Source organism: Megalobrama amblycephala, linkage group LG22 (genome assembly GCF_018812025.1).
Source record: "Megalobrama amblycephala isolate DHTTF-2021 linkage group LG22, ASM1881202v1, whole genome shotgun sequence".
NCBI lineage: Eukaryota > Metazoa > Chordata > Actinopteri > Cypriniformes > Xenocyprididae > Megalobrama > Megalobrama amblycephala.
In genome coordinates, this window is record NC_063065.1 from 25,785,830 (window position 1) to 25,802,252 (window position 16,423).

The 16,423-nt window shown below is 36.0% G+C and overlaps 2 protein-coding genes across 4 annotated transcripts in view; one reads left to right on the forward strand and one right to left on the reverse strand.

Annotated features, from left to right (window-relative positions):
- Positions 1-4,942, forward strand: part of mppe1 (metallophosphoesterase 1) — a 152,009-nt gene extending 147,067 nt beyond the window's left edge. The window contains exon 9 of the mRNA XM_048175132.1: positions 4,042-4,942. Within this exon, the coding sequence (XP_048031089.1) occupies positions 4,042-4,224 (183 nt within the window). The 3' untranslated portion in view covers positions 4,225-4,942. The remainder of the gene's footprint in view (positions 1-4,041) is intronic.
- Positions 4,943-5,211: 269 nt separating this feature from the next.
- The window catches only part of gnal (guanine nucleotide binding protein (G protein), alpha activating activity polypeptide, olfactory type), a 215,825-nt gene continuing 204,613 nt past the window's right edge, over positions 5,212-16,423 (reverse strand). For all 3 annotated transcript variants that reach the window (XM_048175136.1, XM_048175137.1, XM_048175135.1), the window contains 2 exons: positions 8,140-8,207; positions 5,212-7,813 (listed from right to left, as the gene is read on the reverse strand). In XM_048175136.1, the coding sequence (XP_048031093.1) occupies positions 7,667-7,813; positions 8,140-8,207 (215 nt within the window). In that variant the 3' untranslated portion in view covers positions 5,212-7,666. The remainder of the gene's footprint in view (positions 7,814-8,139; positions 8,208-16,423) is intronic.

Sequence of the window (16,423 nt, forward strand, 5' to 3'; positions counted from 1 at the left end):
ATATTTATCAGACTTATGATAGCAACCTGATTCGTAACAAAGCACTGTTCGCCAGAAGAGAACTGGCCCCCCGACTAAGCCTGGTTTCTCCCAAGGTTTTTTTTCTCCATTCTAACACCTATTTGCCACTTGTTTGTCACCTGATGTCACCTGTTGGAGTTTGGGTTCCTTGCTGCTGTCGCCTTTGGCTTGCTTAGTTGGGGACACTTGACATTTGACTTGACATTTGATATTCAACAGTATTCTTGACATTTATTCAACAGTGCTTTGATCTGCCTGCATTGACACTATTCTTGAAGAGCTGCTGTGCAGCAAATTATGTACCAGTTATCAATGTAAAGCTGCTTTGACACAATCTGCATTGTAAAAAGCGCTATATAAATAAAGGTGACTTGACTTGACTTGACTTGACATTTCTAGTGGATAATCATTGAGATGTATTATTTTTGTATGAGTGTATTATTTTTTTTCTTCAAAACTCCTGCATAGTGCAACTTTCAAGGGGCTCTATTTAAGATTTTTACTTTAAAAAAGCATAAAAATACCCCAATATATGCTAAGTTCACCTACTTGTTTCTCAGAAAAACAATGGTACAGCCAGATATTCTACTTTGAAAATGTGCGTTCCGTGTCGGAATGTCTGTTTTTGTTTTGGTCTGTGTGAAACCATGTGCTGTCAGTTTATCCAATAGTATTTTGATATCACAGGTTGCCAGTTGGCGGAAAACACAGCGTCTTGCAACCATGGAAACCAGCAAACAAACTGGGTCAGAGAATCAGGCAATAACGTCAGCTGCGCGTTCCCCCTCTCTTCTCTGTCACGGTGAAGTGAGACACACCCGCACAGGCGCCTCCCCTCTCTCTCTCTCTCTCTCTCTCTCTCATCTCATTCACTCCGGTTAAGTAGTGCTTGCACATAATTTTAGTCATTCCCGCAGGTTTCGCACTCACACCAAATGCGTGCGCACTACTGATCTGTAAAGCGAACAATCTACACTCAGTCTCAGAGACAGAAGTCAAACAGAGTCACAAGTACCAAAATAAGCGCCTTCCTGTGCTTAAACTGTCAAATACATACAAAAGTATGTCAAAACCAGCAGCACAGGCAATCTTGGCGAGTACACAGGTAAACACTGTCAGTTTTTAATCGTTAAATAGCTAAGAAAGTGAACCCATGTTGTGTGTGACAATATTGGGTCCGTTGAACACCGTTGATTAACTCTTAAAGGGACAGCAGTCCAATATTCCTGCTGCTGTCTGTCATGTTAATCAAAGAACAAAAGACAAAGAAAATTACTTTCTGCTCTTGATTGAATACGTTTTATAACTTTAATGGTAAGAATTATTTACAATAAAGACTACAGAAATTAAGGTAACCAATGCAAAATAACACAATGTGTTATTTTACATTTGATTACTTTAATTTCTGTAGTATTTCTTACCTGAATAAAACCCAGTTAACCCAAAAAACTTAGTTTCATAGCTCTCTTTATTATATTGCATTTATTTGAGCTGTTTATATTTTATTAGTGACTTTTACTTGTTTTTTTTAATGAAAGTAAAACTCTGCTTTGAAGAAATTGTCAAAAAATCGGTATCGGCCGATCACACTAACAAAAAATCGGAATCAGCCAAGAAAATTACAATTGGTGCATCTCTACTAAAAAGCCTCTGAATCCATCTAAATATCTCTATGAACAACAGCATATCAAAACAGATAAATCAACTCATCAGCTTACAGTGTTTAACCCTCAGGGGTCTGAGGATTTTTGGGACCCTGGAGAAGTTTTGACATGCCCTGACATTTGTGCTTTTTTCAGTTGTTCATAAACATATTAATGGAAAAAGTGTCATTACACTGTATTCAGCACAAACTAGGCTACAATAATATGTGAGGAACATGTATGTACATGTTTGTGTTTTTGAAGGAATAACGTTTATGCGTGGTTATTGAAAAAACAAAAAACTTAAGTCACTGAAATAAAGCCAAAAATATATATATTAAATCTTTGTTCACAAGACTTCTGGGTATTTGAGGTTGTAGACTAGAGTTTTTGCTTCAAAATGAGGTAAAAATTATGCTGCCTTCTTGTTCATATAAAACAATAGAGAGATTTAAATTTTCTAAAACATCTTTGGTCAAGAAACACAGTATGCGTGGAGGCGTGAATCCTCATGTATAATGGGTGATTCTCACCTGAGAAGACAAAAGAATCACATAATAATGACCTGAAATGACTTGCATATTAATGAGGCCTTTCAGTCAGGTAGGCTGTGAAAAAACCCTCTGTGATCATGATTCAAAACTCATCATGGTGTAAATCAAATATACAGAAAAAACAGCAATACTGTGAAATATTATTACAATTTAAAATAATGGTATTCTATTATATTCTTTAAAATATAATGTATTTCAGTGATGCAAAGTGTCTGAACAATTATGTTACCTCTATGGCATTTCATATAGGCTTTTAGCTTAAAAGCATGCACATTTGGAGAAATATTGATGGATTCTCATATGTTTGTCAATTTTCTATATAGAAGAGTAATATTTATTTCATACTTTATACTTTATACATTTATTTATATTCAACAATTCATACTTGCAGCCGGAGGGTGCTCTGTACACCTTTAGTCCACAAATGCCTGAGCACTAAAGAAGAATAGGCAATCCAGGAACTAACCGAACTAACAGAGGACAGAGATCGCTAACTATGGCTATTCAAAACACTTTTCAAGACAATAAATACACGATTGAGACGATGAATGCATGTATTGACTGAATTTGCGTCTGAATAGCGCTCCCTCAGTGGGCGCATTAGCGGATAATGAGCTGAATCACGGATTTCTGACATGGCTCTCTTTTCATACAGATTACATAAACACAGAATGTTTGTTTTCGATTTGACTGAATTTAAAACCTGACATTTCAACGTTTTTTTAGACATAAGTCTAATTTTTTTGTGATTAGTATTCACTAAGTTACAGTTCATTTTCTGAGAACTATCAGATTGAACTTCCTTCAGAGGGAGATGAGAGATCATGCATCATGTTAGTTTTCTTTATTTTACAAAAAGCACAACATTTTGTTTTTACTGAGTGTACACAAATAAAAGAAGATATTCCACAGATTAAAATGGTGTATAACTCTTAATTGTATGTGCAACATTAACAGAGTATTTTGAGTCTCTTTCACACTGGTAAGAAAAAAAACGCCGGCGATACCCTCAGACCTCAGAGTGTTAAGTCTCCTTAGCTTTCATTGTCAATTGTGCTCCCTATTGTTGCTGGCAACCATATGCTGTAAAAGCTGGCAACCGACTTCTTTGAACGAGGGGGCGGGCCAAATTCAATGTTTTGAATTTGGACTGCACTACCTATTTTGAACACTGGGTGTCATTCCTACATAGAGCCCCTTTAACTACATTGTTGGAGAATCTAACTAGCTAGTTGCTCATCTGTCATTAAAACTGTTGTTAGTGATGTCACGTATGCGGTGAATGATGACTTCTCCTAATTGGTTCAAAATCACCAAATCACCAAAATATCAAGGCAAATTTGATGGCTTATGTCATGGCTTCTCTTTTTTCTTTATCCTTCACTGTAATAAGGCAGATATACAGAAAGTGTGACTGTATGAAATGGATGTTTTTCAGTAGTTCTGTTTTTTTTTTTTTTTTTTTTTTTAAGGAATTTCACAATTAGCACAATAGGTCAATTATCATGTGTTTTAGTTTAAATTTGTATTATACTGTGTACTTTTCCTGCAATAATAATAAAAAAAGTCATACATGTTAAAATGATGTGAATAAGTGAAATATAATTTGTGTTAACTGGTCCTAGTTTCTTGCAATGAACTGCTGTCACAGTGTTTTACTAATGTATGCAAGTTCATCTGCATTTACACCAAACCTGAATGGTGATGTAATATAAGATGTTAAGAGAAAAATTCTTGGAGAGTTTCAGGAATTATAGCCCACTAATATAAGGAAATTTAACTGATATTTTACTAAATGTTGTATATTCTGTCACTTCCTGTAGGGAATATTCTCCAGGTCCAACTTCAGGTTGTCAAAGTGTTTTTTGCCAGAGGAGAGGAGTGTGTTGGCGCTTTACTGCACCAGCTGTCTGATCATTGCACTGATAACACTCATCTATCTAAAGATGTTCAGAAGATCACTGCACTTGACAAATAGCTTTCTAGCGAAGTACAAGACTTTGTAACATGCACAAAACACAGTTTTTTAAAACGCAGCTGTAGTAAGCTCTGAGTTCATGTTCACAGAAACAAGCAAATGTTGAGAATCAGTGAGTTTCCTGGTTTGGATATTCCAAACCAGTGTCTTTTCTTTGAATGATTTTTCATGCACAATTAAAAATGTGAAGTAGTATTTTATTGTTAGTATTATTTTTCAATTTCTAATTTGCATTGGTCAAAACTCACACTGTCAGAACTCTTAGTCAGCAAAACAGAAATCTGTGTGGACAAACTGGCACCAATTTTTAATGTTCACACAAAAATGCATTCAATGATTATATCTCCCAAAATCTCTTGTCATTCATACCACCTGTAAAACTATTTATTTGCAGCACATTTTTCAAATGTTTAATAGACTCCTTTCCAATCTATTAAAAACACATTAAACAAAAAATTCTGTATCAAAAATTATACAGCAATTATATTGAAATATACAGCAGAACATTTACAATATTCCAAAGATGGCTAATTGCAATTACTGACTACTACTTTTTTGTAATATTTTCAGCCCTGGTTTTTCAAGATTGTTGTTGTTGTTGTTTGTACTATATGCATAAATGCAAGACATGCAAAAACCAAATTGCAGCATTTCTATTACATATGCTTTATTAAAAAGGTGTTATTTGTATTCTGTTATGACATTAATTTATGTGAAAAATCATTTAATAAAATTACATAATGTAATGCTCTGTTAGTAGTGCTGTTTTTTTTAAGTTAGTGTGTTATTGTTGAACTAGCTATGTTTTGGTGATTTGAGCAAGTTTTGGAAGTAAGATTAACTGTTTGGTCAAGATTTATGTTAGTAATGCAGATTGTGTGAAGAGCTTTGAAACAATGGCTTCAATATTTGCTGATTATCAAATGAAAAAAAAAAAAAAAAAAAAAAAAAAATATATATATATATATATATATATATATATATATATATATATATATATATATATATATATATATATATATATACAGATTTTAGGAAATGAATTTTACCTGCAAGTTTTCAAGTGGTGACCACAACACATTACTCAATTCAAAGGCAAACAAGTTTTTTTTAGAGGTATTTTATTTGCAAAATTACATTTCTTCCCACATCTCCATTTTAAACAAAGACTAAGGTCTTCTAATGTGCCTCGTTATTAAAATATTCGTTAAGAAATGAAAAAGAAAGAAATCTTATATTCCTTGAAAGCCAGACACAATTTTTTTTATTATTATTTTTAATATTTCTTTATTGTCACTCATAATTTTAGTTTCTGAAATAAGTTTGAACATGTAAAAGCTGCAGAGGAGAGAAAATAAAGCCTATCTACCAGTGTTACAGCCACTCACAGCCTAAAGTTACGTCACACACTGTCCCTGCACTTCACCAGTTAAGAAGTGAACTGCAAAAGTACAGTCAAGGATCCAAATTAACAATTTATGGGGCATTTTGCATGGACTCAAGTGCGTAGGTTTTAAATATGAGGAATCTAGGCAGTCGCTCGTGTTTAATATATTGAATATTTCTCTCAAAAATTAAAATTGTTTCATTTACTCAACCTCTGGTTGTTCTGAATCTGCATGCTAATCTTATATTAATCTTTTGAATACACAAATGACATTTTTTATTTTTCATGCAGTTATTTCTGTACATTTGATTTACAAATGATGAAAAATATAAAAATTTTGGGGTGCACTATTAATTTAACTTATGATAACTGCCCCACTGGTGAGTGAGAGAGACCGTATGGACCCACTCAAGCTGTGAGGTTTACACTATCAGTGCTCACATTCACAATGCCAGCGCAGTCAGCATGCGCTCAGGGCGGCCAGTAAGAAATCGCTAGTCTTACTTCCTCATTCTTTCTATATTATGCATTTGTATATGCATAGCTATCCATACAACCTCGCTAAACATTCATAAATATGTATACATATAGGCACACATATTATTATGAATAATTGTACATATATATTTATAGAATATATGTTTTCACTTTTTTATAAATGTATATGTACACATAGAGCGCAGATTTACAGTACAATGTGGTATAGTATCTGTATGCGTATGTGCGCACGCATGCAATCACACATATCTACACGCTTTCACCGGCACGACCCTGCGTACAGTCTGCATATACGCGGCTTCTAAAAATGTGCCCTACCTGAAACAACAGTAGGACAAAATTTTGGAAATTTGAAAAGATTTCCAATGTTTTAAAGCTGAGTCCGTTTGACGAAAACAGAAATTCAAAGAAAGAATTTTAAGACATATTGTATTTGCAGTTTCTGAACAAAGTGGTTAATTTTGCATATTGTATACAATATTTTTTTGCCCAATTTTTTTCATTTTATAGTAAAAGACATTAAGTAGCTTTATAAACCAGAAAAACTCAGTCTACAGATTTCCCATCAGCACGCTGTGCTGCATGTAATATTTGACATCAAGCTGTACAGTGCTGTCCAATCACACATACTTCATCCTCATTTACAGGTACAGCCATATTCAAAGGCACAAAGAGCTTCTACAAGTCAAAGTTTTGTCTTTCTTGTTGAAGTTATACAAAATAACATTTTGCAGTCCTGTACAAGATTGAGCGACCTTGCACATTGTTAGGATTAACAAAACAAACCCCCTAAAAATATATTGTGTTTTTCTTTTCATCTATATTTAGGACTACCTCCCAAATGGGGACTGCCCATTGTAAAGGAGGCATATGTTGGCCAGTGGCGGTTCTCCCAAGATGGATGCCTGCTGCTGCAAAAATGCAAATTCCACAGGCCCCTGCTCCTATTCTACGCTCTGTGCTCTTTAATTGGTTACAAACTCCTATCTAGCCCTGAAGTCCTTTCTGCACGCTTTGCAGAAAAAAAAGGCAATTAAAAATTAAACTAAACTAAAAAAAGTGGGAAAAAAGGATAAATATAGAGGTGCTACATTGTGAATTTTGCCTCCTGCAAAATTAAACCCTTCATGTACCCCTTCACTCCTATGTCAAGTACTCCAATATCCCCTTCATTAGATGGAGGGGAAAGGTCAAAGGTCAGACCACCCTGACACAGGCCACAGGTTACCACAAGTTTCCATTACATCAGCTGGTCTAACCACATTTAATCTAACATTATCTAAAGCCAGCCAATGTTGAAAAACAAAATAAAATATAAAGAAAGGAATGACCTGGGAGTGATACAAACACAAACTAGTACTAATTTTATCTTATACACACACACATTCATATCATTCATCCCTCTCTCACTTCAGATCTCATGTATAGACTAAAATAAATAAAAAAAGGAAAGCAAACAAACAAGTGAAATGCAGAAAAAAAAGGGGGGGGGGCATTACAATATTGTCACTCTTCAGTAGTTCAGCCCATGTGATGTGGGACTGGAAAAGTGTTGATTGGAGGAGCAACCGATCCAGGTAGCCAATCACAAGAGTTCATACTGCCGCAGGTGCATCCTCTGAATAATGTCACGACAGTCATTGAATACACGGCGGATGTTTTCTGTGTCCACAGCACAGGTGAAGTGAGGATAGCAGTAGTGTTTGTCTGTGCCACTCGCTGTGCTGATTTTCTGTGGGTTCATGCAAACACACACACAGTCCAGGCAGTTACAGTATTATACCAACAATATGAAAAACAAATGGGTAGCTGACATGCAGAACAGTAATTAAAAATAGTAAAAAGCTTTATAGAAATGATGACTAGACTAGACTAGACTAGAAAGAAATCCCATTTTACACATTTTCTCTTTTAACTTTATTATATATAGCAAAGCAATTTATTGTTCAAATGTGTACTACAGCTCATGCACATCTGTTATACCAACACGGATAGTGTCTTAACATTATAGATAGTGAAAATAAGAAAAATAAAGTGAGTAAAAACAATTATTTATACCAAAAATTCATCTCGGATAAAAAACTTTGCCCTGGACACTTTCGGATCTTCTCCTGGGTCAGGGGTTGCTGTGCATACAAAGAAAACAGATTATTGTTTAATGTATGCAAGGCCATTGGAACAATTTGAAAAATGGAAGGGGGCATATTTAGGTAAGGGTTCTTACACTTTTTCCAAAGTCAAATTAAAATTTTCAAGCATTTTCAAGCTTTTACAACAATGCAGCTGGAGTAAATTGCATATTTACATACATATATGGACTTCATCACATTGAATCAGATGTTGCATTTGCAGAACATAACGTTATTTGGATAGATTTCTTAAAGTTGATTTAGCTTAAACAAACTGAACATGCAATGTTGGCCTAATTTCTTTTTATATAGGTCAAAAGGGCAGACTGATCACACTATAGCCAGACGCACAGTGAGTGGCAAGTGTGACGAGTGGAGTCATCTTCATTTCATACGAAAGGCAAAAGCAATAATGTTAATGGTTAACATCATACATCAACAATAGTAATATTAACAAACAACATAATAACTTCGGTCAGGCCAGTCGTTCAAATTGTTACCTGCCCTGCCAAAATTTTCACTGGCCCCACCAAAAATATAAATAATAATAATAAAATGAATAAAATAGCTGTTTTTTGCTCATGTAACTTTGTATTCTAATAAATTAGAAACTAAAATGAAGTCTGAAGTTCATGAAGTCTTTGCACTATAAACATTATTGTGATCTGATTTAAAAGAAGACATTTGGCAGTGTGTTGTCCTCCAGTCAGAATTAATTAGTTAAATATAAATATATATATAAATATAAATATATATATATATATATATATATATATATATATATATATATATATATATATATATATATATATATTTATAAAAACTTAAATGAAATTTATTAGAATTATTTTTTTATTATTTATTAGAAATTTATTTGCTATAAATCTTTTTATGTCCACTTTCAACCACTTCCAGTGGTAGTCGAAAACGCATTCGACCGAATTGCTTTTGTGGATTTAAAGACCGAAGTTTGGTTTGAAGATGAAAAATGTACCAAGCAGTGTTCTCTCACCATTCCTGATTTCTAACACAGCATTTGGTCTTGCAGCTTTCAGAGCAGAAACGAAAGCTGCTGTTCTCCGTGTGTTTTTCCATCATCTCCATGTGCGTCCATATGTAAACTGTGCAAGCTTAATTTCATCCATAAGATCAAAAGTTCTGAAAAAGCCCAGGACAGAAATCAGGACAGAAGTGGTTGAAAGTGGACAAAAGAGATGGATTAAAACGCCAGGTGTAAACGGGAATGTGTCTCTCTTTTGCAGTGGGTTTCACTTGCAAAGAAACAAAATGCTCAAGGAAGCATTAAAAACCTAAAAAAAATAAAATAAGATTTAATAAATGTTTTAATGTGCCTATAAACAATGGTTTTGATGGGGGAGGAGTCAATTGCAAGCCCAGGTATGGTGCACATTAGCAAATGGCGATCATATTAAGCTCCTCATCAATATGGATTGCTATAAAATATGAAGCAAAAGACTGAGTACTTTAGACATATCTCAGAAGATAACAAAAGACGTGTTGTCCTCTGGTACTCTGCTTTTGGTGAGTAGCTACCCTTATCTTTACAGCAAGGTTTTGTGTAAATTTAGTAATGACAACACTAAAATCGTGTGCACAGATTTAAAGATTTTTTAAAATAAAACACCAACCTTTAACATCATGAAATTGTAATTATTTTACATTTTAGACTTGTAGCTTTGGGCCCAGTGTATTTTTTTTTTAGGTTTCGCAGGCATCTTTATTATTATTATTTTTGAATGATAACATAATGTTATGCAAAAAACATTTTCATTCCATTATACTTCATCTTGTCTTTTTTTTTTTTTTTTTACTATTATTAATTCTAAAAATATGAGATTAAAGCTCAATTTGTCTACTTTCAAACGATACCACAACTATGTTCATACTCCAAATGGTTTAAGAAAGACAACCATTTGAGTTCAAGCATGTCATTTTCCTGTTTGGGGCTCAAAAGTGGGGTGCGCCTCGAGGTTAAGCAAATATCTATAATTATACTACACTGCTGTTGGATGCTTGAGCGCTGAATGCAATACAATACAATACAATATAATGAGCAATACATGCTGGTGTCAAAATAGACAATTGTATTCCAAAGGAAATTGCTTATTTCAGCCTGCAAATATTATTTTAATCATATAATATACTGTATTTTTGTGTGTGGCCTGTGATGTTGGACTCCAGCAACACCACAACACTACAGAACAAACTATGACATTGTTAAAGACAACATGTGTAAAAGTGAAAGACAAACGTGTAGAAATCCTATAAAAATGCTATACTATATATTATCTTATACAAATTAAATTGTCTTCATTAATATACAGCAATATAATTAATCATCTGGTAACTTGACAAATATGTTGTGTTGTCAGTATTATTAAGGTATATAAATATCATGGGTCAGTCACAGGAGAGAAGAGAACATGATGTGTGGATCAAAATGTCCTTCTTTATTATTCAAAACAAAATCAAACAAAACCAAAATCTCCAGCGCAGGAAGGTCCAGGAAAAAAACATGAACCATTCCATAGACAATACCAAAGAACTGAACTAAACAAAGGGTATAAATTATACATTTATAAATACACTTGGCTTGCAAAAAAAATGAGACACTAAACTAGACACAGGTGAAACTAATCAGAAACCATGGAGACAAACAAGTGCACACTATCTAATAGGGCTGCACAATTAAATTATGGAGGATTAGAAAAATAACATTAAAATCGCACTTTGGATTTTGCTTAGTGCGATTACGAAATTGCAAAACTGCGATTTTTTTTTTTTATGCGTGGCTTGTCAATGAACTATGGGTCCAAATGCTAATCCATCTGAAAGCACTGCGAGTTTGAATCGCTTATAATGTACATTTGAAAAGCAACACGCGTCAAACATCTTTCCAGACATGAGAAGCATTTATTAACATCTTTTCCAATGAAAGACATTTAATACCATGTTTTTACTCCAAACTCACTTCATAACGACAGTTGAGCATCCTTCTGTGGGATGATGTGGCTTCTTACACAGATTAAGGCAGTCGTGTGTTTATTAGTCATGTTTAATCAATCAAAACGTTTCAATCTTCTGTTTATTCAGCTACAGTATGGGATTTCCTGGAATGGTGAAATGGAATGGAACGCATGCTCTACTTCGGCAGCAGGGCATATTTGCAGTTTCTGCGCGAGGGTGCCCTCTGGCTTTCAGATGGAGAAGCATTTACTACTGATCACAGAGCCGTATAGCTCTGACAAGCTGCGCATAAAATAATCGCAGCCTTTGCCAAATCGCGTGCAATAAAATTGTGATAAATCATGCAGCCCTACTATCTAAGTAAGAACAAAAACAAAGATGAATTGCTGACAATAAAAGTTATATTAGTATTTAATGATCTATAAACATTATATAGTACTGGCCAAAGGTTTGGACATTACTATTTTTAATGTTTTTGAATTTTCATCAGCCATTACTCAAATCTTTAGTGTCACATGATCCTTCAGAAATCATTCTAATAGGCTGATTTGATACTCAGTGTTGGAAACAGTTGTGCTGCTTAATATTTTTTGGAACCTGTGATACTTTTTTCAGGATTAATTGATTTTTAAACAGTTAAAAAGAACAACATGTATTTAAAATCGAAATCTTTTCTAACAATATCTACCAAAAGTCCAGATGTTTTTCATAAACTGAACACATCCTTGCTGAATAAAAGTGTTTATTTCTTTTAAAAAAGAGAAAAAATACTGACCCTAAACATATGAAGAGTGTATATTGTTTAAGAAGATTTCTATTTTAAATAAATGCTGTTCTTTTTTAACTTTTTATTCGTCAAAGAATCTTGAAAAAAAAAGTATCAAGTTCTAAAAAATATTAAAGCTGCAAGCAGCAATGAAAAGCCCTCGCATCCATGCCACCGCAACCTGGTGGCTTTAGGAAAACAGAGCCCGGTGGGAAATATGCATTTAAGTATATAAATATAAGAGGACAGAGTCAGTCATTTGTATTTGCCACACTTCCTGGTGGTGATATGACTTTAACTAAATTTTGGCATGTAGATGTCTTCAGGCCAGGGCACTTATCAAACGTGAAGTTTGAGGCAGATTGGACATTGTGTGCTCGAGTTACAACAACTTCCTGTTTCATGATGATAGCTTTAGCACTCAGCTAAGTGTTGCTAGCATGTTTTAGAATGTTTCTAGCATGTTTAGTACTCAATTATATGTTTTAGTATGTTGCTAGTAGTGCATCACAGTGTTAAACAGGTCACTTCCTGTTGCCAGTGGGTGGCGCTATTACTATAACTGAATATTGTCATGTAGATGTCTTCAGGCAAAGACTGTTCTCAAACATGTGAAGTTTGGGGCAGATTGGATACTGTATGCACAAGTTACAACAACTTCCTGTTTCATTGTGAAACATAGAATTTTGTCAGGCCACCACGGACACACCCTTCAGCGTAAACTCAAGATCTGTGCAATTTAAAATTGCAAAGGCCTTTAGATTAGACTGACCAAATATGATGTTGATCTGATTAAAGCTCTAGGAAGGAGTTTGTTGAAATACGCCTGGAAATGGCAAAAACTGCAAAAATTCTGCAGAGAAAATTCAAAATATCTCACTTAATGCTGAGTTTTCAGATTTTGCACCTGGGGACTTTTTTGTAGGTACTGGGCTGTTACATGTGTCTACCGAATTTCATACCTGTATGTGAAATGTAGCGTGAAGGACGCTTAATTGAAATTTTGTAGGTGGTGTAGGTTATTCTGAAACCTATATCAGACATACATTTTTACCACTTCTGACACGTGTGCAAAGTTTCATGAGTTTTCGAGCATATTTAGGCCCTCAAAAATGTTATTCATTTAGGAGAAGAAGAAGAATTGACCGAGCAATTACAATATAGGGTCCTCACACCATCGGTGCTCGGGCCCTAATTAAGCAGCACAACTGTTTCCAACATTGATAATAAATCAGCATAAAATAATGATTTGGTCTGAAGATGATCTGGTTTGATTTTCGTGAAAATCAGGGTAACGGTCTAGGAGGAGTTTGAAAAAGTTTTTTTTTTTTTTAATTCAAAATGCCACAATTTTTTTGATGGAAAAATACACCATAGGTACAACTGAATTTTGTTCCCTTTCAAATGGGAACTCACACTGCACTCTAGAGGACACTTTAGGGAATGCCTCCAGCATGACCGGTTTCTGAAACACTTGTTTAAACATGACAATGTCATTGGCAGACAATAGTCTGTGATGTCACTACTGGTAGGACTGTGAGTATAAATGGGAACCTGTATTAGACGTCATCTTCAGGATCTGTTTGTTTGTGTACGTGTGAACGTGAATATCATGAAGAAACACTGCCAAGCGTTTCAGGACGCATGTGTGTCCAGTGCGCTTTGTGCATGAGTGAAGAACTTTAATTCTCAAGGGAGCTGAATGTGTGCATTGTGAGGATTTCTCAATAGAAAGCTCTATTCATGCCACTATTCTCGATGTGGGACATGCATTTGGGTGGAATGCTGTCAACTCTTCTAAGAAGCCGGATGCACTAGGTATGATGCATTCAAGAGACTGACTATAAGAGACAGGTAAGGGGATTTTTCCTTTCTGCTCTTCCCTGAGGGATAGTAGTTAGCGTTTGCACAAGTGCGTTCATCTCTCGAGGGAGTTGAAGGGACTCATAGCGATGCATTCGTGTCTGTTCTTGTATTCTTTATAGAGGGATAGAATCAGATTTTTTTACTAAGCATGCTTTACTCTCACTGGGGTTAAAAGTAAGTAATTGGTTCTACCCAGACTTGATGCTCTTAGAGCGCCTGCACTCCATGGTAAAGGTCCCTGCGGTGAGGCGGGATCGAGCATGGAACCCCCATGTAGGCGGAGCACAGAGGAGTCAAACAGGAAAATTTTCTTTTTTGGGCTCCTCTTGTTGGCTGAAATATTGCTGCTTGCTCAAAGTTTTGTTTTTAATTCTGAGGAATTAGGGGCAGAAAGTGTAGTAGTCATTATTTTATCAGTTTAGGAGTTTTTGGGAAGTAATGAACCACGCCACAGACAGAGATCTGGTTTGATGGCACGAGAAATGGAAGATAACTCATGGCAGACTCTGCAAGTAATTTCTCTATTGACATAAATGTCCCACTCCTATGAGCCTGATGTTTTCCCTTTTGTCTCCATGCTGAGGCAGAGAAATTGTAAGGGAAACCATATTCAGCCCGTATTTTTCCTTTTAAGAATAATAAATAAATGTTGAAGGTTTGCGTGAGTGCAGAGAGGTGTTGATGCTTCCATACTATTTTTGGTTGAGGTGTCCTCATGAAGGCTCTTATCCTGCCATTTAGATCTTTATGCTACTGCATCACTCCTGAATGGCAAGGCATATGCCCCTCCCCCCTCCAAGGAGGGCTGGTTGGGTTGACAGTGTCAGGCTCTCCGTGAGTCTCCTTGGCTACTGGAATTTAACCGAAGCATTGTTAGACCTCTTCTCGCTATAGAGTTGTTCTGTTAGAACAATATTTTGTCTTATTTTGTACAATATATTTTTTGATATTTTGTCTTATTTTGTACAAGCTAGATTCTTTGACAGGAGTAGGAAAGAGTGCTGAGGCCTCCATCCTGTGGGCTCAGCCAGAGTATTGCTAGGCCTCCTCTCACTATAGAGAACAATTCTGTTAGAGGCTTTCGCTCTCCTGAGTTCCACCCAACATTGTGTCAAGCTGCTGGCTCTATTATGTAGCCTCCTTGACAGGCATAGGACATAGTGTTGAGGCCTCTGTCCTATGAGCTCAGCCAGGGGCTAAGTTGCCAGGCTCTCTGTGAGCCTCCCTGGCTACTTAAGTTAAACCGGAGTGTTGCTAGGCCTCCTTTCGCTATAGAGAGTTGTTCTGCTAGACCTCCCCTGAATTTTATTATTATTTGAATTATATTAAGGTTGAAGCTGTCTCACCCTAATGACGGGGTCCTTAAGTAGCCAGCTCCCTTATGTTTTGTCAAAGCTGCTTAAGCATCCCTTAGATCCTGAAGTTATAGCTGCCTCCCCCATGAATGGGGTTTTTAAGCAGGCGGCTCCTTGAACATTGCTATCTATTAAGGTTGAAGCTGCCTCGCCTTAATGGCGGGTTCCTTAATTTGGCAGCTCTCTTATGTTTTGTAAAGGTGCAGCTGCCTGCCCAGAGGTTGGGTCCTTAAGCAGATAGCCCCTCATGAATCATTGCAATGCACTTATGTTGAAGCTGCCTCCCCTTTTTTGTTAGTGGGTTTCTAAGTAGGCAGCTCCCTTAGGTCTTGAAGTTGTAGCTGACTCGTCCCAGTGCTGAGGGCTGTAAGCAGGCAGCTCCTTCATGAGCCAATGGTTTAAGGTTGAATCTGCCTCCCCTTAATGGCAGTTTCCTTAAGTAGGCAGCACCCTTATGTCTCGTGAAACCATGGTTGCCTTCTTAAAGAATTGTGTCAATGCAGGCAGATCAAAGCACTGTTGAATAAATGTCAAGAATACTGTTGAATATCAAATGTCAAGTCAAATGTCAAGTGTCCCCAACTAAGCAAGCCAAAGGCGACAGCGGCAAGGAACCCAAACTCCAACAGGTGACATCAGGTGGCAAACAGGTGGCAAATAGGTGTTAAATGGAGAAAAAAACCCTGGGAGAAACCAGGCTTAGTCGGGGGGCCAGTTCTCATCTGGCGAACAGTGTTTTGTTACGATTCAGGTTGCTATCATAAGTCTGATAGGATCGCAACATTCAAAGTATTTATTTCAGTTCCATCCAGTTGAGGATCGTATTCATCACAGCAGGGTGTGTCTGCTGTGAGACTTCAATGTAAATGCCCACTGCTGTGATTGGCTGGCATATTTGTTTTTGAAATACATATTATATGTGGAACCCTCTCGGATACTTTTACTATTAACAAATTAATTAATTCGTTAGATTAACAAATAGCCTTATTATAATTAGATCTTTTCCCATCACATGAAAGGTTGCAGTGATAAGCATTGAGCAGATGACAAACATTCTGTTGATTGTGTGTATGCAGTGATCTCCTCATTGTAACTCGATTCCTGCACTCTCACAAAATGCTTTCACCACAACTAACAGCAAACGTGAATGCAGTAACGTTAGCCTAAGAGCTTCATTGTGCAGTGTAACAGCGTCATTCATTATAACAGCAGTTTTGGCAAGTGTCCAGATAAACTAG